Consider the following 27,397-nt stretch of genomic DNA (forward strand, 5'->3'; position numbering starts at 1 on the left):
TTTGTGACCTCCATATCTTGAAATTCTTTAAAGCTGGGGGGCTGAAATTGTAATAACTAGTATCTATGAGGGTCCCCTGTACACCCTGAAAATTACAGGTCATTGTGACATACAGTTTAGGAGATATGGAGGTTTGTACACAGAGCTGTAAGGATGCAGAATTCACACGCAGAGCTAGAGATGGATACATGTCACAGGCAGGGCTTGTGCTATGAGATGGGGGCGGGGCTGCCTGTGTCCCCTTCACATGAAGGCTGAGCTGTGTGCAATCCTCTGAACGGATGACACAGAGCAGCCTGAGATCTGTGCATGCGAGGACGAGAGCTGCCGAGAGCTGGGCGGGGTATTCAAATCAGCCGTACGGAGCAACCAGCTAAAAACCTCTGGGGAGAACTATGCAGGTCCATTCCAGGTTTGCTGGATCACCCAGCTTCACTGATGAAAGTGTATTCTCCTCAGCCTTGGAGAACTTTAATAAACAAAGGCCTATGTACTTTAAAAAAAAAATTTGTCCTGGGTTGTAGATTGTGTTTTAGATTTCGGCCCCTTATGTGATTTGAGTTTGACACCCCTGGTCTACACCTTGGATGGAAACTGCAGGAGGAGAAATGGTTTTAACATGCCCAGTTCAGTAGGGGCCACCATGGTAATTCATGTATGCCACCAGTGTACAATTGTCTGATATTACTAAAAATACTTTTGGATGACCCATCCAGAGACAGCCTAATAGACCTAAATGCAAATACAATTATGAAAAGTAGAGCATTCTCTTTGGAGCTGGAGAAGTTCAGAACTGTGCCCATACTCTGGTATCTAGCGTACAATTCTCTAGTGAATTGTTCAAAACTATCTCCCAAAAACGTTGGCATTGTAGATGTTAGACCCTGTTTTAGAAACAAACGTCAAAGATTTTTTAAGCACTAAGATCAACTTTAAATTTACAGAAAATTGCTAACTGCAAATTTGGATTGTATGAAGGAAAATTATTATAAAGTGAGTCACTGTTGTGCACAATTAAAACAAGCATCAATTCTTCCCTAGCTTTTCTGGTTTTTAAAACTGCTGCATTTTCCAATTTTTACCTTACTGATTACAGTTTTTGTACTGTTTTTTTTGCACATTTCAACCTGAAAAAGCCTGCAATCATTGTTTAAAAGAAACATTAACAATATGACAAGATTTAAGACAAGGCTGTGTTAAAAAATAAAATACTTTGGAAACTTGGATGTAGCAAACCGACATTACCTTACTTGGTATTGGCTGCCCTCCAAGTCTCTAGTTCAATAGGGGTTAATTTCACAGCAGATCAGATCCAGAACTTTAAGAACTAAAGGCAACTCCCATTTCTTCTGATCCCTTTAAAATCCGTTCTAAGTTTATACAAGTTCCATTTCATCTGGATTGATCTGGAATATATTGCCTATTATATATATATCTGTGCCTCCAAAGGCATTTCACAACTTGAATTGCGGAAGCAGCTCAGCAGTCTTTGCAGAAGAGTACACACAAAAACAACTTGTGCTATTTCTAGAGAGTCTTCGTTCTATGCTTCTTTATCCTCCTGAAAACACAGCTGCCACTTTTTTTTCCATTCATTTGATAATATTCTCCTTAAGATCTTCTCTTTTATTACCAGTTTTCTCTTTTATGTCTCCCTTGTTCCACAAGCAAATACTTTCTAAATTTAGTTGTCCATATGCTCCCCCCTGCTACTCACTGGGAAGAAATTTGACTTGGACTGAATCAATCCCTAGCAAGCTATTTTGGGAGAACAGCTGAGACGAAAGACACAGGGAGATACAAAGGTGCAGCCTAAATGCAGCTTTTTATTTCTCTCAGTAGAGACAAACAACATTTTATATTTACCTCTAATCCTGATTTAGAACAGATTTTACAAACCCATAAATAAAAAATAAATTTAAGAAAAGAAAATACATTTTCTTTTATCAATATCACATCATATAATTCCTCTTCTATTTTTCACATAGCTTTTATTCTTTTTGCTTTATAAATAATAAATATAATCACATTATACACACCTACCTAAAATCACAACACAGAGTTGGCTGTGCATTGTTTTACCTTTACAACTAGAAACAGTGCCTCAATAAGAGGAGACATTTATGTAGTAATCTAAAATAGTGTCAGATTGCCACATTCACTGCCATCTTTTTAAACCAACTTAATCCTCAGCCAGGTCAGCATATTTTAATCCCGTTCACTAGCAGGAGGCGGCACATGTTCATTGGTATGGCACCTACATTACCAAGTAGGCTGGCCAGTTAGGAATGCAGCGGTATGGGTTATAAGCAGTAAATTCTCTATTGCCGGAAAATATCAAATATTTCTTTTTATTGTTTTTTGCAGAAACGATCTTCACATGAGCTATTACTCTCATTTAAAGCACAAATGTATAATTTGGCTGTAAATAAAAAACTGGTCATTAACATTTTGTTTTTATTTTTTTTGAGGGGAAGATTAAAGAGCGATGAGATGATACTCTGAGGGGTCCGCCTACTCACATGTAAATAAAAAACTGTAAAACTCCAAACTGTAGCATACATTACGTGAAATCCATTTAAAAGCTGTCCATTTAACCAGATTGTTTGCTCCATTAAACATGTCTTGGTTTTGTAAGCATTCTGAAAGTACTTTTGTGTAAACTAAAAATTTAAACAAAAACAGAAACAAGTAAATACTCACATCTGGTCCCAAACGATAAGGTGAAACAGGTATTTGTAAACATGGATCTTGCGTGTCAGCTGAGGACTGCACAGGCGCTTTCCACCATGACTTAGGGAGCATGATACATAAAAATCCTCATAACTGCAATAACAATAAAAATATGAACACGTTAAAGCACCAGAGCAAAAGAAAGCTTTTCAAATATCTGAATTTATGTATAATCATTGAAGACATTTGAGACAGATTTACTGAAGGGAACTTAAACAATTGTAAAAAAAACAAAAACAAATCAGGATTGTTGCTTTTAAATGATTGGGTAATGAAAGTGCTAAAGAACAAATCACTTTGCAAGGTGAATATATGCAGAACAAATGCTTTTATGTGATTATTTTATTAACTTATTAGGTTCTTACTTCAGGATTTATTCAATTCTGGAAATACCGTAGTTCTAAACCTACATATTTCTACACAGATTTATATAATATTGAGCTCTTTCCCCATTACTTAGGTAAAAAATGTTGCCACATCCTGTCCTATCAATATATGATGCATATATTGCCTTTCAAAAATATATACAAAATGTTTTTTACATTATACCGATATGATTCGGCCAGAGATGCGCCTTTTCCTCTAAATGTCAAAATAGAAATCTAGGAATATTAGTGAGGTGATTGACTAGGAGATAAAATATTGCCAGATGCCATTTTTACATTATCTTGAGTTGGTCACCGTGAAAATCTATTTTGAAATTATAGTCATAAGTTTTAAATTTATGCTCTCATTTCAAACATTCTGTTTGTGATTTTTTCACAGCACCAACATTTTGGCATCGTTGATGTAGCAGCTTCTGGTTCTAAAAGGTTCAACTCCTCTCTGCAACAATGTGTTCTATAGAAAATATTGTACACATTGATAAGTATATCTTGTTTAATTTAAAAGTTTTATGTACACCTTTTGTGTTCGCAGTATTGGTGTCCCTATCAGTGTTGTGGATATGTATGCAAGTTTCAAATCTTTGTAAGGAGAATATTCATTTTGTACTGGACCGCTTAGGGAACCTATTTTGGGATGACAATACTCGCCTTATGACACTTTCATCCCCACCCTTAAATTCCCCTTTAATTGGAATTTGTTTTTTGTTGTTTTTGTAATACATTTTTATTGAAATTTTCAAAACATACAAGTATCAAAAAGAAAACAGAAAAAAAACAATACCAATATTATTCATAATAGTTATTTGGAATTTGTTTTTTACTAGAAAGGTAATTATGTTCAACAATCAGACATCCAAATTGAAGGCAAAGCATTGGCACACCTTATGCTTTATCCTATGCCAATCTATATTTAGGAGGTTGGGAGTGTATACTATTTTCCAACAATGGTCTTTATACCTTTGCCAGATTTTTCTTTGGTGAAGGTACATAGACAATGTCCTTATGAGTTGGACAAGACCAACATAATGGGTGTTTAGGACTGTATACAACATATTGTGTTCTGATATCGATATATGATGTTTTTTGTGCTAAATATTCCTATGCAATTGTCTATATTGTTATTGACCAAGGTACACAATTTCAAAATAAAGATGTTAGTTACTAAGAATGCATATTGCATTTTCTGTAATTTTTTTTCATGTACTTTATTCCATGGTAATCATGTATCACATCAACCATGTATCACAATTTTAGGTTATTATTTATATACTTTGTTTAAACTATATGTATGATATGTTTGTATACCTTGTTATGATGCTAGAATATCACAATCTTTCTGAATAACCCTTTTTAACCCCCCTAGCGGTATTCCCGAGTGTGACTCTGTGGCTTTTCCATGCAAAAAGTGGTAATCCTGAGTCACACCCTGGGTAGCTTTTAACAAAAAAAAAAAAAAAACTTACCTTGCTCCATTTTTGTCCTGCTGGCGAATGCAGCGATGATCTCAGGGGTTTCCTGGTGACGTCAGTGCGGATCCGCGGGAAATTCAAATAATTTTGTAGTGGGTTCAATACAAAATAGCTGTATTGAGTCCAATACAAAGAAATAATCATATAATTTATATAATTATATTATATATGCTACGGTACACCTACATTACATGTTTAATTTTTTTTAACAGAATTTTGTTATTTAAAGATTATTATAAAATGTAATGAATTTATTAAATATCGGTGAGTTATGCCTAAGAATTATAGCCTACAATGAAAAATAAATTTCCATGCAAAAAATTGTACCGCTTTTTGCATGGAAATTTGGACAAAAATAGACCGCTAGGGAGGTTAACGTTACAAATTAGCCAAAATCTGCCATTTTTTTTTACTGCTTAATGAATCTCAGCTGGCTTATTTGCAGGTGGTTCACATTCCATTGTAGAAAAACACCACTTGAGGTTTTTTGACACATCCCAAACACCATCCGGACACTACCTCTGCCTGGAATGGTTGCAACAGCTCTAACTAGCCCTGCACAAGCATACTGTTCCCTTATAGGTGCATATACTCTTCAGTAACTCTTCAGTATAATTGGGCAATTTTTGAGAATAAATGTGTGTGTAAGGGAGTTTTCCTCTCCTGAAAAAGTAGCAAACTAGCTACAAAACATAGCATTGAAAAATGGTGTCTGGAAGAGAGACTAATACATTAAATAACATTATTAACAGACATATTCTGATAATGACATTATACATATAATACATTATATATTATACATAGTCATATTTGGTGTAGGTCAATCAAAGCATAAGCAGCAAAAAAAAAGTATAAAAAAAAATTAGATGACGTGTTTCTCAGAACAAAGTCTGCTTCATCAGATCAAGAGATGTAGAAAGATTGGATAAAATGTATACACTGGTCAGAGCAACAAAAATTGTGGACAGTTTTAAAAACGCATGTAAACGTTCCTACCACATTTATATGTGTTTTTATGCGCATGACTGCTCAAGCATTATCAGGATTTCCCTATCCTCAGCCAATCACAGAGCGGAGCAATCAGCAGAGCTCTGCTATCCTGACAGCTTCATTTTCTTGATTGCTCCTGTAGCCCTAGAGGGGCTGTGACATGTCTTCTGTATCCAAGGACACATGCCACAGTTCCGCTAGGGCTGCAGGAACAATCAGGAGAGCGGAGCTGTCCGCATAGCAGAGCTTTGCCGATTTCCTCCGCTTTGTGATTGACTGAGGAAAGGGAAATCTTGATGACACTTGAGCTGTCATCAGGGTTTCCCTTTTCTCAGCCAGTCAGCACTAGACTTTAATGGGGAGACGTGTCCTCATTCACCTCGAGTGCTGAATGGCTGAGGAAAGAAAAATCCTGATGACGCCTCAAGTGTCATCAGGATTTCCCTTTCCTCAGCCAATCACGGAGCACTAGAGGTGAATGGGGAGCCTTGTCCTCATTTAACCTCTAGTGCCTAGGGATCCCTCACTGTCAGGAGTCCCATGGCTGTGCTCATGTTATGAATGCAGCCGAGGGAATCATCTTGTCATTGTGGGATAACCTGTAAAAAAAAAAAAAAAAAAAATTATATACTATTATTTAGTAAGGGGTTTTATGTACCCCTGTACTCATTCCCCAGGGTGAGGTGGCGGAGATCTGGGAGTCTTCTTATTAAAGAGGGCTTCCAGATTCCAAAGTCCTGCTTAAAACACTTATTAAAGCCTCCATTGTTTTCAATTAAAGCTTTAAAACGCTTGTAAAAGCCTCTATTAAATTCAAGCATTTTCCTGTGTTTTCCCACGTTTACAATTTTAAAAGAAACGTTCTATATACCACTCAAAAACGTGCCTCAAGGAAAGGTCCTGGTGTAGATTAGCCCATTGGAATACATGAAAATTTCAAAAATGGGCTTTTAAAGCCTCAGGTTAAACGCTGGGAAAAATGTCTGTGTAGACCAAGCCTTACTAGCTACACATTGAGTTAAAATATATACTGTAATTCCCTTGTTATCCCCTTATACCATCAACAACTTGTCTATTACATGTACACTGAACTACTGAATAACATTATAATAATAAATACTTGTCGTAGGGGGATCTTACACTTGATTTACCACTCTCTTGGTTATAGGTATACCCAGTATAAACCTTTTTGTCTATGAACTCTATTTCTAAAACAGATAATCTGACAATCCCTTAAACATCCCCTTGTGGGAATGTCCGAAAGCCCATGAAAGTCTGCACAAAAATAAACAGACCCATTAATTATTATTAATTTTTATGGCTTTTGTAAGCGTTTGCAGGCTGTAAAAGTGCTTGTTGAAAGGAGAGGGGTGTTTATGATGGAAAAAGTCCTTTAGAGTGGGGATTGTTGTGGCAAACATGTTCAAACTTAGACATTGAATCACTTGGATGTTGTAATGAAAGGGTTTCAAGAATCAATTGTTTGAATACTAAATATCAGAAAATGTTAGCTGAAGGTATGTGGTAAGTATCAGTAAAGTGTGAAAATGGGTGAAGGCCCGTTGGGAACAGGAAATTATGTATAAGGGTGATATTTCTTGATGACCAGGATGAGAAAGTGTTTGGAGAGGAGTCCTAAGGGGAAAGATGGATTTGAGAGGAAGGATAAAAGGGGGCGATGAGGAGATAATAATTTATGTTTATCCCATATTTGTAGTGAAAACGATAAAGTTTGAGGGAAGTGATTTGGGTCTAAGTTTCGGATCTAGCCATAAATTGTTATGGTAATAGGGCTTCTTCTATAGGAACCCAGGTGGGTATATCAAATGTAGCATTGTATTTAGTGGTATGAGCTAATAGTGGCCGTGTGGTAATGGGAAAAGTTAGATACACTTAATCCACCCTTCTTATGCAGCTGATTCTGAGTATTAGCAGTTAATCTAGCTTTTTTAGAATTCCATATAACATTTAGTATGTCCCTTTGAAAGGTCTTTAAGGTATGACCTGGGATTCTGATAGACTCGGAAAATGTAAAATCATTTTGGTAACAGCGACATTTAAATTGCTGAAATTTTACCAAGCCAGGATAGTTGAAAGGAAGACCAAGAGGATAATAATTTCCTTAGTTTGGAGAACATTCAATACAGTTATTTTGTATTGAATGCAATACAAATAGATTTGAAATTCCCGCCACGCCCCGAACGAAACGTCTGCACGCACTGACGTCACTGGGAACTCCTGGGTGACTCATCAGATGCAGAGGACGCCGGGCAGAGGAAGCAAGAAGACGGGGATCGCAGAGAAGGCTTGATTTACTTTTGTTTTACATTGGTTTAGCTACCCGAGTGTGACTCTGGGTTACCGCTCTCAGAATCTTTTTTTTTACCCCAAGTCACACTCACGAGTTATCGCTCGGCAGGTAAAGAGTTTTTTGACATGGGAGTCACAAGTTTTTAAAAGTTGAACACTGGGGGGTGCTGTTTAAAAAGCAAATGCGCCTAGGAGACTGAAATTGAAAATACAAATTGGGAGCCAGGGCTATTTACATAGCAAGAAACATTGGTGTGGGGCCCCTCAATTTATACCTACCTGTCACAAAACATTAGATTTAATTCTATTCTACCTGTCTCTGTCCGCTATTTTTCTTTAAACCGCAATTTCAATGGAACAGGGAAGTTTAGGAAACCGAAAATGTAGGTGTAAGTGGGGGACATTTGAATCCAACGCCTTCTAAAGTTTCATTACTATGGTATCATTAAAAAAAAAAAAAAAAAAACTCTGGCCATCAAAATGCACAGCACTGTTACACATTACTGCCCACTTCACTTGACCCCCATTTTCTCTGTAATGGGGATGTGTAGGAAACTGAAAATGTAGGTAGAAGTGGGGAACACATGTGGCTAACATCCCCTAGATTTGTAGGGGATGTTAGCCACATGTGTTACCCACTATATTTATAAGGGCCACACCCCAATGCTCTCTGATATTTAAGTAGCCCCAGGGGTCCCAATTTTGTATTTTTCATTTCGGGCTACTAGGAGCACTTGCCCAGTCTTCAATTTTTAAACTTAAATCACCCCTCTTCAAATTCTTTAAAGCTAGGGCTGAAATTTGGTAACTAGTAGCTATGAGGGTACAAGTGCTCAGAATTGATGGGAACAGGGAAACAAGCAGTTCTGTCTTCATCTGCTATCACGTGTTTATATGCATGATACTCTTCAAGCAGACCTATCACCACATTTTTAACATTATATTAAAAGGTGACTATGCCTTTTATATAATGCAAAACATTTGTTGTTTTTTAAAATCCTTTTTAAAAACTTTTTTTGGGGAGGACCCTTTCCTTTTTAACAACTACGGTGGTAAGTGAACCAAGAAGCCTCCTGGGATAACTGCATCACATATCCCAGAAAGCTGTGAGCTGGCTAGTTCTGCCCATGCCCAAGATCAGGGGATTTACTAAAATGGTATTGGATGGTATGCAAAAAAAAAAATTAAAAAATAGACTGTACCAATAGCACAGATGCATGCGCCCTCATACCAGGAGCCTCTTGAAAAACTGCTAGGCTTGAAAAAGCCTGGCAGTCACTGCCTGTCCTTAATTACAGGTGCCTAGCAGTTGCCAGTGGTTACTCGGGAGCTGTAGGTGCCACAGTTTTTACTGCTGATGAGAACTAAGCCCAATTTGTTACACTACATTGATTACACCACTACAAGTGTACAATAACAAAACATGGAACACTAGGAAGTTGGGTCACAGTACACAGCACTAAACCGTTGGGGAATAACACAAAAAAAAAGAAAAACAAAACAAAAAACAGAAAAAAAGGGACATAATAAAGAGACAAGCATTAGAAAGTTGGCCTATATAGGGGGAAGGTAGAAAACTGACACAATTTTGGATAAACAAATTGGTAGCAATAACTTTGTTGTGTCTGGCCCGGCGAAATAGTATGGCCCAAAGATCTGCCACCTTGAAAACATGCCGATAGAGCTAGTGGCACTTACAATGGAGCAAGGACAGCTGAGTGTAAATAGAAATTTGCAATAAGGCAGGTAAGTTAGGAGGCTTTACTAAAATACAGAACAAGCCACACAAGGGACAGTTGTAGTGAAGGATCAAATTTTGGTCCATCAGGTTTGAAACTGCATATGTCACTGAGAAATAGACAATCAAGGTTTTCAAAGTTCCAGCATAAAAAAGCAAGCAGCTGGTGAAGTGAATCTGTTATACAATGTCTGGATCCTGCAGAGCTGGAAAAAGCCAAATCTGAGCTCTTGCTTGGGTGTAGATTTACAGCCACAAGAGGTAGCTGGCCCCTTTTAGATTTGCATAGTGTTCAATTCACCTGTAAGTATACACACACGGAAGCAGTTACTGAGCTTTGCCCTCCAATAAGTGACTAAAAAATACCAAAATTTAGGGCAAAAAAAAAAGAAATATGGTTCTCCTTACAGCAGTAATAAAAGGAAGTATCTAAACACCGATATGTAACCTCAGCATATGATGCATTATTGTAAACAGCATTTTGACAGTGTGCACTAAAATGAACTCTAACATGACCTAAAAGTGGCCATAAACTGATATCAAATTTCCCTGAACACTAACCCTTAGGCATATCGTCTAATTTTCCACAGTGCTTTAAATTGCATAGTTCAACCACCTTGAGCATTTATGTGAATTACACAGGAGCTGTAGTAAGAATATATATTTTAAAAAGTGGTATTTTGGTACACTTGATTGTAATCAGGCTGTCACTAACAATTCCATTTGTTAAGCTATGTGGTTTTTGTGCAAGTATCAAGCTGTCCCATATTCTGCCATGTTCAATGTCAGTAGTTATAGTTCTTAAATTTGCAGATTTGTGTTAAAGGTGTCTTTTGCAGATTAGTGGATGTTAGATTAGTGGAACTATAGACTGAAACAACCAGTCATCCAAATTGATTTAAATTCTAAAGCCAGTACTCTAGAAAAAATTGGTGATAGACACCAAGTTTATTTGAGGTAAAACTTTCCAACCTGAAAAAAAAATACCAAACCTTTATTTGTCACAAATTCAAAGACATTTTGGAAGTAGATCTATTTATCCTACCTGGTTGCCCATGCAATGGGGATGCGATGAGCAGCATAGACTGTGAAGGATAGGGGACTGGTTAAAAGTGAAGAGTCCTGAGTCAAACTTTGCTTTTGATCAGAATGTAGCACTGTCTGGAAATCAGCACTGAATGCATTACAGTACAATTGAACTAAATCCAAGATGGCAGCTGTAAGACTCTCTACCACTTTTTCTAGAAAATGAACAAACAGAAATAGCAAAATTTAGATTAAAATAAGTACAGCAATAATATGTTCTAAGACATTGATATTTACATATCACTTCTACATATTTCCTAAATGTATACACTAAAAGTAACAAGGTTATTGTGCGCATATTATATACAATATTATATATATTCTTATTGTGTCCTAAAGTACAAGTAAAAGTTCTGTTTTGTGATGATTACTCAAGGGAACCTTAACTGTTTTCTACATAAGTCAAATATTAGTAAAGACATAAATACATACTGTGCCTTGCAAAATAATCAGCTCCCTCCCCCTATGGTATTTGTCCTGTTTTGCTGTATTACAATCTGGAGTTAAATGAGCTTTTAATTTGGATTTTGTGTAATTGGACGTTTATGGAATGAACATTATAGTCTAAACGGCCTTTCTCAAACTTTTTAACATGAAGGAATGTTTGAAATACTTTTCAGGTCTTAGAGGACCCATGACAATATTAACAATTTCCACAGCTCATGGTATATTAATGTGTTTTTTCATGGAAAGATTGCCTCTTACATTGCAGGCCAGTAAAAAATGCTACCCTTAAAGATAGCCTAAAATATGAATGGTACCAGTTAAACTGACTGAGAGGCACAGATGCACTAAAACCCCTAAATAAAACCTTGTCCAGTTAATTTCAAAGTCACAAAATGATTTGTTTAAACTGGTGGAAAATAAGTGTTGGGTGATGTCTACGCATGCAGCAAGTAGATCTGTTCTGAACCACCCTTAACTAAACAATACTATGAAGCAGGCAATACAAAGATCAAGGAGAACTCAAAGCAGGTCACAGACAAAACTGTGAGGTTGTAAAAATGGTTTTACAAAAAATTCCCAAACTTTAAATATATACCACAGATCACCAATATATTTATTATAAGATATTCACACCACTACAAATGCAACAAGAGAATTGGGCGCAGTTTCCACTGTAAACTGGGAAATTGGTAATTTATTCTGGCATATATTTTTTTTCCTATTTTGGGTGTCACATGCTGACACTTGACTGAACCTCCAACCAGCTAAATCTAGGATTAGGATGAAATATAGTCTGTAGTGCAGGGTGCAAGTGTAAACCTTAACACAGGTATTCTGTGCACCACTTTGATTTTTTATACAGTTTCTATTCAGTAATCAACCTGATTGATATTAGATTTTTTTTTTCAATTTTGGGTTTAGCTGGGATTTATTAAAAGAATGATTTTGCAAAAACCTCTTAAATGAGGCCACAGAATCCGAAATGGTGACAAAGGGTAATGAAGAGGAGAAAATCTCAATACACTTTTATGCTCAATACCATCCTAGACATTTTTGCCTGAAACACAGCAGAATCCACACAAAACTTTCATTTAGTGTTGACTCCTTTAATTATGTTAATTTAGGTGACCCAGAAATAACACAAGGTAATACAACTACAATTCTAATTTACAGCTTTAAAGACCAATTTAAATTTTCTCCTCACCACTCTTCTACAAAATAATCTGATTAAAAGTCCACCTCTATCTCTCTGATCAAGGTAAAAACATTTTATTAGATGGTTTAAAATTCAACATTATATCAGTGTAATAAGATTAACTAAAAACCCTGAATAACAGACACACTTTTAAGTCTCTCTTTCTTTAAAAGCAAGTATTTTGGATATATCCAGTAATCTCTTAATGAATTTCGCAAACATCAGCCAAACTATACTAAGCAAATTTACACAATGCTCTGTACAACAATCACATCAGCTATACATATCCAATTTATATTCAGGAAAACAAAGTTTTACCATATACACCTTTATAAAAACACTGAATCTTACATTTCCTCAAACATCCTCTGGTGGTAATAATGCAATTAAATCATGAACCTGTAAGATTTCCACAAGCAATTGTTTGAGGGAATGTCAAATTCCTTGCCTTGTTTTATAAACAAAGCCCATGGACATTCCCACTGTAAGTATAGACACCATATATGAACTACTTCAGTTTACATTTCTTATCTATTTTTTCAAAAATGACCTAATTTATATTGATGTGATTAAAACTTACAGGGGTCAACAAGACCAAATTTACACCATGGGAGCGATAAAAACCTGATATATGTTGTATGTATATAAACTCACATAGCATTGTCCAAAGTAAAAAGAAAGCTACAGTTAACTATAATTATTCTCACTGTTATTTCGAAACCACTTTGTTTGATATTTTTTTTATTGCATCAAACTTGTTTAATTTCTGACATACATAAAATGCAGTACAAAATGCTGCTTTACTAGTCTGACAACTGGATGAGTCATATTCTAGATAAGTATGAGTATTAATAATACATTATAGAATACACTAAAGTAGAAAAACCTGTCTTTGGAAAATAAACACAAAAAATGTGGGATTATCTGCACAGCAATGGATTGCACCTCTAAACCAGCTATACTGAATCTCCTTTTAAGTTATGACTGCATGCGTAGGCAGAAGATGGTGGCTGCACACTAGACTGCTTGGTGCCCATCCACCTTTGACAGCTTCTAAAAAGCTGCAGTGAGCCTGAACATAGCATGAATGACAGGAGGACCACATGTAAGCCTTACTTCTGGTTTTTCCAAAGAACTGTTCGACAGGCATGACCTGAACATGGCAATAGTGCCTATACATGTCAGCAGAACCCCAGCTGGGACACAGAAATCGTAATAATGGCAATGACCAGGCAAAAGGGTGTGCATGTGTTCCTCCCTCTGCTTTTTCTGATCCTTCCATACATGCTTCAGGGGAGTTGATTTGAAGGTCCACCCTTTCCTGTTATGGTATTTGATATTGACATGTCAGACAAAGGACTCAGCAATGAGGGTAGTAATTTTCACCCTCAACCAGCCCCTAATAAACATCCTAATGTCCCTTCAGGAAGCCGAACTATGATTGCCCACTTCACAGATCTGCTAAAAAAAAAAGGACAAATCTACTACCAAATGGATTTGAAGTGGGATTTTCATTTTATCTTTTTGGGTGGGTTTTTTAGGCACTACTGCTGTTACACAAAAAGATGTGTGGAGATTAGGGCATATATTTTTTTAAAAATAAAATTAACATTCAGAGTTGAGCTTTAAAGCATATCTAAAAGGTAAAACCTTACATGAAAAAACACATAAAATAGTAAACACGTATAAATACCTCTGTTCTCTCTTCTTGTCATTAAGTTGGGATCCTAACAAAAAAAATATATACACACACACACACATTAATTTACTACTACTTTAAGATGCATAAAAGTATAAATCCATAGTCCTTAATACACACAAAAGTGACATATTCGTCATATGTGGAAAGAACGTGTAACATGTTTAACTATATGGATAAAGTACAATTTTTTTTTTACTTAAGTGATAAACATACCTTCATTACCCTTCCAGGTGACCTCATTTGTATTCTTGAATGTGAAAGTGATGCATTCTGTTTAAATTTCCTGTCAGACACTCCCCCCCAGCGCACCCCTGCCGCATGCTCACACGTCCCATTAATATGCCTAGTGGGTATTGCGGGGTTACATCTCGGTGGGCATCTTGGGGTTACCGCTGTTGGTACTGAAAATTAACCAAGAGCTGTACTTGGGAATACTACCAAGGAGGTTAATCTAGACAACTGAAATGTCCCTAAGCAGCGCCTTGCTCATACCCTCATCACATACAAGACTCCAAAACTTCTCCAATGCCGCCCCCATTCTCTGGAACTCTCTTCTCATCCAATTAGGCTTTCTGCTACTTTCCACACATTTAAGAGGGCTTAAAACTCATCAGAATCCACTTTGCAAACACTTTAAAGGCCAAAATAAAAAGAAGCTAAACATGCACTTTTTTTTTTTTTTTTTTGGGGGGGGGGGGGCATTTAAAAAATAGGAGATTTGGGAACCATTTCTACATGTCTTTAGTTTGTTAACATTTTTGTGATTTTACGGGACATTTTTTTTAGAAAACTTTGTGAAATACAGGCGGGTGCATATGAATGATTCCCCTCCTGGTACGAATTTCATATATGAGACACTTATTTGATGAATACTATTGGTGTTGTGGTTGCTCTCTGGATAAAAAAAAAAAACAATTTCTGTTTACCCTGTAAAACTCCTGAAGAGGTTTTCTGTACAGAAATGAAAGGTTACATTGAGTAAGGGTATCCCCTAATGCAGGGGTCTGCAACCTGCGGCTCCGGAGCCGCATGCGGCTCTTCAGCCTCCTTGTTGTGGCTCCCTTCGGCTGCCGCGGGGAGATCTCTGATGGGGGATCCCCTTCCTCCCAAGACACTGCGGAGGAGGGGGATTCCCTATCCGGTGTTCTAATGAAAAAAAACTACCAGTGAAATAAATCTACCACGGGGCGTGTACAAATGGGTGTGTACAATGACATCCCCCTCCTTTGAACCCCAATTCCTCTGGAATGGGGAGATGTACAAAACCAAAAATGTAGGTGCAAGTGGGGGACACCTGTGACTAACACCCCCTAAAATTTAATTGTTAGGCTATCATCAGAACATAAAGAACTCTGCCCATCAAAAAAAATCTACCGTTACACATTGCTGGAGGCACCTGAACCCCAATTTCTCTGGAACAGGAAGGGGGTACAGGTGAACAAAATTAGAGGTGCAAGTGGGGGACACCTGTGGCTAACACCTCCTAAAAACTCCACCCATCAAAAAACCCCTACCCTGTTACACATTGTTGGAGACTTCTAGCACCTAAACCCCAATTTATCTGGAAACGGGGGTACAGGTGAAAAAAATTTGAGGTGCAAGTACGGGACACCTGTGGCTAACACCTCCTAAAAATTCATAAAAACTCTGCCTATCAAAAAAATCTACCCTGTTACACATTGCTGGAAGCATCTAGCATCTGAACCTCAATTTCTCTGGAACAGGGGGGAGGCGGTACAGGTGACCAAAATAGAGGTGCAAGTGGGGGACACTTATGGCTAACACCACCTACAATTGAATCGCTAAGGCATCGTCTGAAAATAAAGAACTCTGCCCATCAAAATAATTTACCCTGTTACACATTGCAGGAGGCTTCTAGCACCTGAACCCCAATTACTCAAGATTGGAGGGTACAGGTGAACAAAAAGCTGCAAATGAGGGACACCTGTGGCTAACACCCCTTAAAATTTCATCGCTAAGGCATCGTCAGAACATAAAGAACTCTGCCCATCAAAAAAAATCTACCCTGTTAGGTTAGAAGCCTCCAGCTTCTAATGTAACAGGATGATACGTTAGAAGCTGGAGGCTTCTAGGGGCATAGTTCAGTGTTTAATTTATTTCAAAGTAGGCCTACACATGCACACTTGTTGTAACAGGTAAAATTAAAAAAATATTAAAACTTTTAAAAGTTTATAAACTGTGTTATGTTTTGCGGCTCCAGACTATTTTTCTTTAGTGGAAGGAGGCGGCAAAATGGCTCTTTTGATAGTAAAGGTTGCTGACCCCTGCCCTAATGTGATTTAAACAATATCCAGAATGGTTATAACCAACACAGAACAAAATGTTTTTAGTAAATTTGTAATGCATGGATTACTGTATTGTGCCTTTAATAAACGTGAGCTATAAATCAGGAACTGTTTGAAATGTTTTAGGATAAGCTGTTTTCAATGAATGATAGAAAAAGAACAAATTTATTTTGGTGGTTCATAATATATGCCAGTAAAGTCTCAATAACTGTGTATTATTGTTTGGATTTATAAAAGTTGAAGGATGAGGCATATTTTGAGCATGAAATTGGATTAAAGTTTTATTGCTGTAATTAAAACAATAACTGTAGAAAAACTCCTGTATTGATTCTCAACATAGGGAATGTACATTACTACATAAGTAGAATAAATTTACCCTGAGCACAACAGGGTACCTGTCCTTGACAAAGGTAGACAAATGTCCTGTGGTGTTTCTACTGGTCAAACTACCTTATTTGCTGGCTTTAATACCTTTGCCCATGTACAACAGGTGTATTGATATAGGTAAATGAATTATGCATAAGTGATTTACTGGAAAAAAAAGGCAGAAAAACAAATGAAAAGCAATGGAGAAACACAGGTTTGACACATGCCACCCACCCTACAAGTAGACATAGGAAGAACGTGACAAAAAGAAAAAGAAAATTGGAAATGCAACTTATTTCAATAGTTGTTCAAAAAGTTTATCTGTATTAATAATGTTAATTTCTAATTAGAAAAGTAAGTATCTTATTCATCTAAATAAATGGCTTTAATTTTTAAATGTAATTTATTATATTTACCTTATGGGTTTTGATTTGGACTCTAGAAGGACAAGGTGGAAGCTGGTTTAAAGCGCTGCTGATTTCCAGGGTCTCAACAGCTGCAAGAGCATTACACAGTGCTTTCACTGACTGCACCACCCTCTCTGCTCGAAGATGGAAATCTGTCTATGAAGTAGGAAACACAAAAATGTTACAGACAGAGGCTACAGGCCCAGTTAATAATAAAGGTTAAAAAAAATAATGCCAATATAAAATAAACAAATAAACCAGATAGATAGATTTATCTTAGTCTCACACATTAGCAAATAGCTGCTAGAAAAATACAAAATTATTAAAAGGAAGCACTGTATACAAGAGAAGCAGTTGACAAAGATTCCTGCAGGTTGAAAAATTTAAACAACAAAAAAGTAATTTAAAACATAGGATTGTGTAAAATGTGTAAAAAATGTGTAAAAGTTTTGTAAATTTTTGAGAGAAATTGTTGAATATAAATATAATGAAACGTATTTATTTTGTCAAGGATTCTTTGTGCCACTGTTATTCAAACTCATTTTTTGATACAAAATTATGATTTTTTGATACAAAAAAGTATTGTCATGCATAAAATATACTGAAATTAATACAAACAAACTTTATATCCCATTTTCTTAGTAATATTTTAAAAGGGAAGACCACATCAACTAAATAGACAGCAAATATGTAAAACTGTGTGTGCCAGGGAGTAGTGTGGGTCGAATAGGCCGATATTGTTCCAGTGATCGAACGTCAAATTCGAACACCATTAAAGTCAACGGGGGGGAACTTTGGGTTATTTTTCAGGATTGTGTAGAGCAAGAGCAATCGGGAGCAGAGCTCTGCTATGCTGACAGCTCCACTCCCCTGAGCTCTTGCAGCCCTAGAGGAACTGTAGCATGTGTTCTTGGATAGAGATTCTCCCACAGCTGCATTAATTCATGAGCACAGCCGTGGGACTCTTCCTGTCAGTGTGGGATTCCGGGGCACTAGAGCTTAAATGAGGACAGGTCTCCCCATTCATCACCTCTAGCACTCTGTGATTGTGTGTCATCAGGATTTTCTTTTCTTCAGCCAATCAGAGAGCAGCCCTAGCAGAACTGTAGTATGGGTTCTAGGATAGAGATTCTCTATCCAAGAACACAGTGTTCTTTGATAGAGAATATCTATCCAAGAACACATATTACAGTTTCACTAGGGCTGCAAGAGCAATCGGGGGAGTGGAGCTGTCAGCATAGCAGAGCTCCGCTCCCGATTGCTTTTGCAGCCCTAGCGGAACTGTAGTATGTGACTTCGAGGCCCATGACACTGACAGGAGGAGTTCCACAGAATGTGCTCATGAATGAATGCAGCCACTGGAATCATCCTGTCACAGGATGATTACCACGGCTGCATCCATTCATGAGCACAGCTGTGAGACTCCTCCTGTCAGTGTGGGATCCCTGGGCACTAGAGGTTAAATGAGAACAAGTCTCCCCATTTATCACCTCTAGTGATATGTGATTGGCTGGGGAAAGGTTTTTTTTTTTTACACACAAATTCACGTCGAATAACGTGTTTTTCAGGTTGGATCTATCTGAATTCAAACAACCATATTCCAGTCAAATATCAGGACAACCTGAATTCAAACACCAATACTACCAGGGAGTCATCTCTAAAAAGCCATATTACTCAAAACTATCTATATGTGACATTATAAAAACCTCTGCAGCTCATCAACCTTAACTCAAATGTTGCCCTTTGAATCATTAGTCTAATGCATACGAGCTTGGCAACACCAAATAATGTGTATTTGTCATCCACAATTTTTTTTTTTTTTTTTTACTAAAATGTATTGTCATTATTTGGGTTAAGGCATGAGAAGTATTGGTGAATATGATTTCAATATTCCTGGCCAATATTATATTTTTGTAGTCTCAGGTCTATAAAAGCTGTAAGGTGAGCCCAAGGACTATGCAGACCTGGCAGAAACCTCCAGTTAATTTTCATACCAGCTGGTGTTTAGCCAAAGATTTATCCCACTGTTCATTTGTTAAAACTAAGTTAATAAGCTGCATATTTAGCCCAATTTCCCTATACTGGGAGAGGATTAAAATGTGTGTCATATTTACCATCAAAGGGACAAATCAAAACATTTCTGAAACACAAGGTATATTTGACACTCAAAACATGGAGTACTTGTGCAAACTGTGACTCAAGAAGATTCTCACATAAATGTTTAGACTGTGCACTATGATAGTCTAACAGAGTACTCCTGTCAGTAGGTTTGGAGTACAAATTCATGAACAGTTATTTTCTTCTACCAATGTGATCATAGCACCCAGAAATGCAACCTTTCACACTATATGATTAAATACAATGTCTGAAAGGATTAAAATTAACAAAAATTCATCAAATTCTGCGTATGTCCCTTATAGAACTGCAGTACATTGTTAATAAATATATAAATGCATCTAAACACCCAATGAGATTGGCAAAAGAGGTGAAGGAACTGGTGCCCACTGCAGTGCCTCAATTTTTTTTATACATTCTAACTTTAAACCCTAATACTGTTATGTTCTGACAACAATTACAGAACATTTCGACTTTCATAGGTCTGAAAATTCTAGTCAACCATGTGCAAAATTGTAGTGGAATTCTAATGTTTTTAATATATGCATCAATGGTATTAAATTGTTCCAGGGGAATGTATTCAAATTTGTTGGTTGGACAAAATGGCATTTCTTTCTTGTGTAATCCCTCATGACCTGAGGCAAAGAAAATTCCTAGATTCCTGAAGGATGTAGAATATGAAATCATCCCACCACTGGTAAGCACAAGAGGGAATTCTGTAGAAAGTGGGTTGAAGTAATGTATCTTGAAATTTCTTCAATTTCAAGATACATTATTTTTTGATCTGTCATGAGGTTTGTACTTCTGGGGTATGCAATATGTATTTCATTCAATAAATTTTCCTTACTTTAACTTTTCTGGCACTCCACCTGCCAGCGAACTTACAAGTCAACTCCACCCCTTTTGACCACCTATCCAATATTAAAAAAAACCCTTACATCCTTGCCTCCCCGTTCTTTTTCTGTCCTTTCTCTAAGACCATCTGATGGGTGTTTCCCAGAGTTGGCTTCTGGAAGGGGAGGTAGCTATGCAATTCTAGGGATCTGGTAAGCAGTAAAAAATGCCCCTCCTAAGTGACTACTTCATGGCAAATGCTGGGCACCTGGGATTGGTAACCTGTAATAACTGCTGGGCACCTGGGATTGGTAACCGGGAAGTGCTGGGCTTTTCAGGCCTAGCAGTTTTTCAAGCAGCAGTGGTTCCTGGTTAGAGAAGAAAGTGAGGGGTAAACACAGCAAATGCAACCTTACTGCTAATGTGAATTCTGACTGACTTCAGATGTCACCTCCTAGCGCTATACCTAGGCAACACAAAAAGGACACAGGGCTTCAGGAAGACGGATAGTATGTTAGTATACCCCAATGGACCAAGTAGGGGACAGGTGGTCCCTGCAAGAGTCCTCTCCTGGATTTTGGAAACAATTAGATATGGCTATACTCCTATGGGTTGACTCCACCACAAGAAATCATAAGCATTCAACAAGGGGCATATCAACATCATGTCCTTCCTATGCAAAAGTTTCAACAGAGACCATTTGCAAAGCAGCCAGTTATTCTATATTCTCAGGCACAGAGTTTGGATGCTCTGTATTACATTCAACCTTGAAATAAATTAAAAGTTTTATTATTTTGCATTCTTACCCCCCCTCAGAGTTTTTTCTTTGATGGCTACATCCCATGTGAGTGCTAGGAAAAGGGAAAATTGTTGTTATACTTACTCGTAGTTTTCCTTTCCTGGCAACTCCCCCTGACAGCACAGTTCCCTCCCTCTCTTTTGTCCTGTCACAGGGCTTGATACTGAATAGGGAGACATTCCACACAAAACGTTAAAAATGGCCTAGATAAAATTATTGGCACTGTCAACTTAATACTTGGTAGCACACCCTTTGGAAGAAATAACTGATCCTAATGGCTTTCTGTAACAATCAATAAGTCTTTTACATCTCTCTACTAGAATTTTGGACCACTCTTTCTTTGCCAGATGCTCCAGGTCTTTCAGATTTAAAAGGTTCCTTCCCCCAACTGCTGTTTTTAGATCACTACACAGTAGCTCTACAGGATTTATATCTAGACTCACTGCTGGCCACTTCAGAACTTTCCAGTTCTTTGTCTTAAACTATCTCTGGGTGCTTTTTGAAGAAGGGTTTGGGTCACTGTCCTGCTGTAAAACCCATGACCTCCAACTAAGACCCAGTTTTTTGACACTGGGCCTTGCATTGCACCTCAGAATTCTTTGGTAGTCTTCAGATTTTTTAATACCATGCAAACAGTCAAGACTTCTGAAGCAGCAAAGCAACCCCAAAACTTCAATGAACATTCTCCATGTTTTTGACATAAATGCAAGGCTGACAATATTTTTGACCATGACTGTGTGTATTGCTCCAGTTTGTTTTTCTTCTTGTTTTTCTATATCTTAGTTTATGTTATAGTGTATTTGCAATTGTTTATTAAAAAATTGGTGAGCCTGTATATTTGAGAGAGTATATTACTTACTTAAAGATACAAAACTTCCTCCTCATTTTCTCATTTGGCAGAACATTCCTGCAACTCATGGCTACCCTATACCCTATATATAGAAGGGGCTTCTTCTCAGACAGGTCCCTATTAAGCAGAGCACTAGGCAGGGCTAACTCCTCTCCACTGTTGTTTGCTCTGGCGATTGAGCCATTGGCCATTGCAATATGCAGCTGTCCTGACATCAGAGGCATACTATGTGGAACAACAAAACAAAAATTTGCCTTATTTGCAGACAACATTCTAATGTACCTCACCCCACCCCTGATATCTATTCCTAATTTATTTAAGATACTGGACCAGTTAGCAGAGCTGTTGGGAATAAGGTCAACCACTCCAAGTTGATCTCCGTGAACATTACCTTGACTATGCTCTGGTATTCTCACAGAAAATGACCTTTGACTTCAAGTGGCACAAAGACCTTTGCCATACTTAAGTATCAAGCTCACGCACAACCCTGCTCAGCTGTTCCAAGCAGCTGTGGCCCACTATTCAAGAAGATTGTTGCGGGTTTAGCCGGGTGGTCTTCCTCCCCCAAAATAAATGTGCTTGCTAAAAGTGCTCTATTTGTTCCGTTCACTCCCTATTGCCTTACCACACAAGTCCCTAAACTTACTTCAAAATAAGGTCATGAATTTCATCTGGGGCCACAAGGTGAGTCAAATAAATTGCACCACCATGCTCTACCCCCGGGCCAGGGGGGCCTTGGAGTCCCACATTTTAGGAATTATTATAGGGCGGCCCAATTGGCACAACTCTCCCATACTACTTTACTATCCAGACAGCCCCAATGGGTGGAGATAGAGGTCCAGCTTGGCAGAGAGTTTGCAATCTAAAACCTTATGTGGATCCTCCCCCCCCTCTTCCTGGGATGGACCCTGGGTTGTTCTGCTATGCTCAACTCCGTTCTTTTGTGTGCTCCAAACTGGCTCTAGGACTCCCACCCTATGCCAAGATTTCCTTTAAAAACTCGTGCAAGACTTTAGCTGACTCCATAGGCAGGATATCCATTCTATCTTTGGCCCTTTGGGGCCTCCTTTCTCCAAGCTTCCTTTCATGAAATCATCAACAAGATTACTTGGTGCTCCTCTAGCCTTCGTTTTAGAGGATGAGGAGGGGTGGGCAACATAGAGCACATCTGGTGGTCATGCCCAGTAGTGCAGAAATGCTGAAAGAATGTCTTCCAACTTCTCTGTCTCCCAGCTCCCTCCTCTGCAAAACTGACATGCCTTTACTGAAATACCATAAAAAGTTGTGTAATTATATGCTATTAGTGGCCAGAACCTCTCTGGCAAATGTCCTAAAATCCCCAATAATCTCTCTTGCTGGATATCAAAAAAACTGAAGTGGATAATAGTGAACGACAAGCTCACCTGCATTCTCCAGGACACTCCTCATGCTTTTGAGCTAACATGGAACCCATGGATTGATTATTGCTCATCGACACAAGACTTTCTTAAACATTAATATGTAAATGAAGCCACAAGTCACTTTCCCACACATAGCAGTCTTAAAAATACACAAGTTGAATTTATTTTTATGTTTGAGATTTTTCTTAGGACCAGAACTACCTTTGCTTTAAAGGGCAATTTTACTCCCAAAAAAATAAGGAGTAGCTAAGAGGGCTAAATTATTCAAGATCTGATTGTCTTTCTAGAGGGAGGTAGGTTTAAAAAAAATGATAGTAGGGAACATTTACCTAATAGGTTTGATTTTTTACTTGATAAACCCAATATTTTTAGAATACATAAAAAATTAAATTGCTTCAAATGTTGTTAACCACATGAAAAAAAGATTTTCTGATGTTAAAGGCTTTTACCGCAACCAATGTATAGGTTGCAAGTGAAGAATGACTAGAGATAGTTTAAAATACCTAATAATTAATTGGAATATTAGCAAAATTACCTGATTTTAAACATCCAATAAACTTCTTTATCACTACTACTCCTGTTGTCCATCTTTAGGAATGCCTAAGCTGCCTACAATATGTTGACCTCATGATTAGGATTTGAACACCAACGTAGATAACATATAATAAAAGGGTTAAAGACCCATAGGGCTCTCTTTATAAATTATTCCGTTAATTCGCTCTAGATTCATACACAATTTTTGTTTATACAGATAACATTTTCCTATTGTGACACCTGTGCACTTAGCCAGAAATTAGCCAGTAGGTGGGGGAACAAGTGTAGAAAGATTCAACTATCTATCAGCAAATTTCAGATGAATTTTATTATATTTATGAATTATTGAGAATAATTTTTATGGGTAAATCTACTTTATTTGCATTTCAAAAAGAAAATTCATACAGTACATTCATAAGAAGAACAATATGAAAATGTGTGCACTTGTACATCCAATATGGACCATAGTAATAACCATATACGATAATAAACAATAATAATACAGGGGGTTGGGGATCTAGGGGTGGGCAAACGAGGAGGTGGGGGATACCTTGGAATCATATTTTAAAAAAGGAACCATGGAATTCAAGATGTAGTCTGTTGACAAGTGAGGGGGAGGAGGAGTACATCAGCCATATTGACCATCTGGAGGTAAAAGCCTCACTGTCGTCATCATCCATGGCTCTTAGTTCCTCTAACTCATAAGCTTGTTGACCGGAGCAACTCATTAAGAAAAGGGAGGGGAGCAGGTCTTTTTTTCAGTATAGCGGGATGAGTTTTCTAGCACCTGAGAACAGGTAACCATACAATAGTTTTTTCTGAGCTGCTAGTGAGCCCCGGAGTAGCGAAAGTAGAGCTATCTTGGGCGTGGGAATGATCGTTATATTCGGAGCATACAGAGAAGATCTCTGTCCAATAGAGCTGACAGGAGAATATTTTTTAAATAGAGCCCACAGTGTATCCCTCCATTTCTTACAAAACATTTCTACATGGTTTAATGTGAAATGCTGTTTTTTTTTTTTTTTTTTTTGATACATGGCATGTTTTTTAGCTATTTGTTTGAACTGGACAGTGGACATGTCTGAAATAACAGAGATTTTGGCATGGGGTTGAACTTGGGTGGACCACTCTCTAACTAACTCTGTATAGAGTTATAAGGGAGGTAGGAAAATATTCTATGTACCCAGAGTTATTCAAAAAGATAGTAATGGATGGCCCAACTCTAAATAAAAAGCATGATTAAATAGAAGACACAAAGCAGGGATTTGTGTGACCAAAGTATGTGTTTGTATTATATCTGCATTACTTAGACTAAAGTGTTGCATCCGTACAATACAGGATATTACATATGGTAATAGTTGAAAACATATATACACATATATACAGAGCTTGCATATAATGATGACATGGTAGACAGATGTTCTCTACTGGTGGTAGAGGGAATCACAGTCTATACAAATAATAAGTAAATTGCACAGTATAATACCAGTCATTTGCTAGTGGCTGGTAGTTATAGATGTTCACCGTATTAGGATGTTCAATATTGTTTGTTAAAATACCTGACGCGTTTTGCCTTGAGAGGCCTTCTCAGGGGTATGTTTAATAACTGTAATATTGTAGCTGATAAAAAAAGTATGAATATATGAGTTAGTAATAAAGTCTTTTTTGGATACTGTGCTAGAGTTACAAATTTTTACTTATCCGAGAGGTACACTTACTTGGTTAGGTAATAAAGTTGGTAACACAAGACAAAGTCTGCAATGGAGTAGTTTTTACAAGACCATCTGTATGAATATCAAGAAAGTGACATTTCAATATGAATGAAAAGTATATACATTTCTAATATAATATAATATACAATACATAATCTTTGTATATTACCTTACTTGACTGCTGCAAAGTAGTGATTGAATATGTAAAGTAGTGACGGCCTGCTAGCCTGTCAAAATAGATTATAAAGGGAATAATACCGTATTTTTCGGCGTATAAGACGCTCCGGCCTATAAGACGCACCCAATTTTAAACAAGAAAAACCTAGAAAAAAAAGATTCTGAACAAAATACTTAAAAATCACTCTGTGTCAATGTATCCCCTTCTAATCACTCTGACACAGAGTGATCAGAAGGGGATACATTGACACAGAGTGATTAGAAGGGGATACATTGACACATTGTATCCCCTTCTGATCACCCTGTGCCAAAAAATCATACTCACCCGATACCGCGATCCCGCGATGCTGTGGGCTTCTTCTTCTCCTCGCTCTCCTCCCGGCTGCAGCGCGTGTCCCCTCCTCCTCTGAGCGAGGAGAAGCCGACACGCATACCCCCGCGATCCCATAAGCAGGCTGGATCAGCCTGCTTACCGGATCGCGAGGGCATGTGTGCCGGCTTCTCCTCACTCAGAGGAGGAGGAGGGGACACGCGCTGCAGCCGGGAGGAGAGCCAGGAGAAGCCGGCACCCGTGCCCTCGCGATCCCGTAAGCAGGCTGATCCAGCCTGCTTATGAGATCGCGGGGGCACGGGGGTCGGCTTCTCCTGGCTCTCCTCCTGGCTGCAGCGCGTGTCTCCTCCTCTGAGCGAGGAGAAGCCGACACGCATACCCCCGCGATCCCATAAGCAGGCTGGATCAGCCTGCTTATGGGATCGCGGGGGTATGCGTGTCGGCTTCTCCTCGCTCAGAGGAGGAGGAGACACGCGCTGCAGCCGGGAGGAGAGCGAGGAGAAGAAGCACGCAGCATCGCGGGATCGCGGTATCGGGTGAGTATGATTTTTTTTTTTTTACCATGTATTCGGTGTATAAGACGCACCCACTTTTCCCCCCCAGTTTTGGGGAAGAAAAAGTGCGTCTTATACGCCGAAAAATACGGTAAATAATATTTATCCAAGCAAAGAGTAAGGTAAGCTGAATAGTAATGAGTCTTACTTGGGATGTAGGGGGTAACTTTCCAAGTTAACGCTTATCTTGTTGATGGCAGAGTTTGATTGTGCTGAGAAAGGGTTAACATCCAAGTTAACCTTTATCTCATAAATAGTCAGGTTCACTAAAGAAAGGCAGAGGGAGTAAGGGTGGAAGAATTTCCCTTTGTGGATTCCTTCCAGAGAGTTTTTTTTAGCGTTGCTGGGGAGAGCAAGACCAAAGTTTGTCTGCTCAGAAGCTCCACTATTTATGTGTGATATGCATGCTAATCCTGCTTGCTGCAATGTGCCTGGGAGTGCAGGACTCCTCATACGCTAACATAAACTAGGTGGGTGTGTGTTTCATGCGTCCAATGACGCATCCCATTCATGAATTCAATGTAGTGACAGAAGAAATCCTAAAAACTAACATTGACAGAGATTCTAACCCTAACAGGAGTTTTAGTCATAGATAAACTTACAAAGGATTATCTTTCAATTAAACACCCTATGCTCCCTACCTTTTACACATCACCCAAGATCCACAAAAATCCAACTAATCGCACAGGCTGCCCTATTATAGCAGGTATAAATTCTATTTTCTCTAACGCAAATGAAATGGTTGACGCCTGTCTGAGGCTTAAAGTAACCGAACTTCCATTGTTCCTAAAGGACACCATTGAATTGCTGAAACTCACTAACAACTTGAGAGTTCCAAGTAATAGGCTGCTGGAAGCCATTGATGTCGAAGCAGTGTACAGCTGCATACCCCATGAGAAAGGATCCTCCCTCAACCATAGAATTCATCCTACTAAGAGATCCTGCCTTACCATCCA

At 38.1% G+C, this 27,397-nt stretch overlaps 1 protein-coding gene across 2 annotated transcripts in view; it reads right to left on the reverse strand.

Moving 5' to 3' along the window:
* Window positions 1-27,397, reverse strand: part of PIK3C2B (phosphatidylinositol-4-phosphate 3-kinase catalytic subunit type 2 beta) — a 127,776-nt gene that overhangs the window by 57,964 nt on the left and 42,415 nt on the right. For both annotated transcript variants that reach the window (XR_011922557.1, XM_072424696.1), the window contains exons 9-12: window positions 17,145-17,291; window positions 14,048-14,081; window positions 10,672-10,867; window positions 2,704-2,826 (exon numbers count right to left, since the gene is read on the reverse strand). Coding sequence is in view for 1 of the 2 variants with exons in the window: in XM_072424696.1 (XP_072280797.1) it covers window positions 2,704-2,826; window positions 10,672-10,867; window positions 14,048-14,081; window positions 17,145-17,291 (500 nt within the window). In the remaining variant the exon portion in view is untranslated. The remainder of the gene's footprint in view (window positions 1-2,703; window positions 2,827-10,671; window positions 10,868-14,047; window positions 14,082-17,144; window positions 17,292-27,397) is intronic.

Source organism: Pyxicephalus adspersus, chromosome 1, assembly GCF_032062135.1.
Source record: "Pyxicephalus adspersus chromosome 1, UCB_Pads_2.0, whole genome shotgun sequence".
NCBI lineage: Eukaryota > Metazoa > Chordata > Amphibia > Anura > Pyxicephalidae > Pyxicephalus > Pyxicephalus adspersus.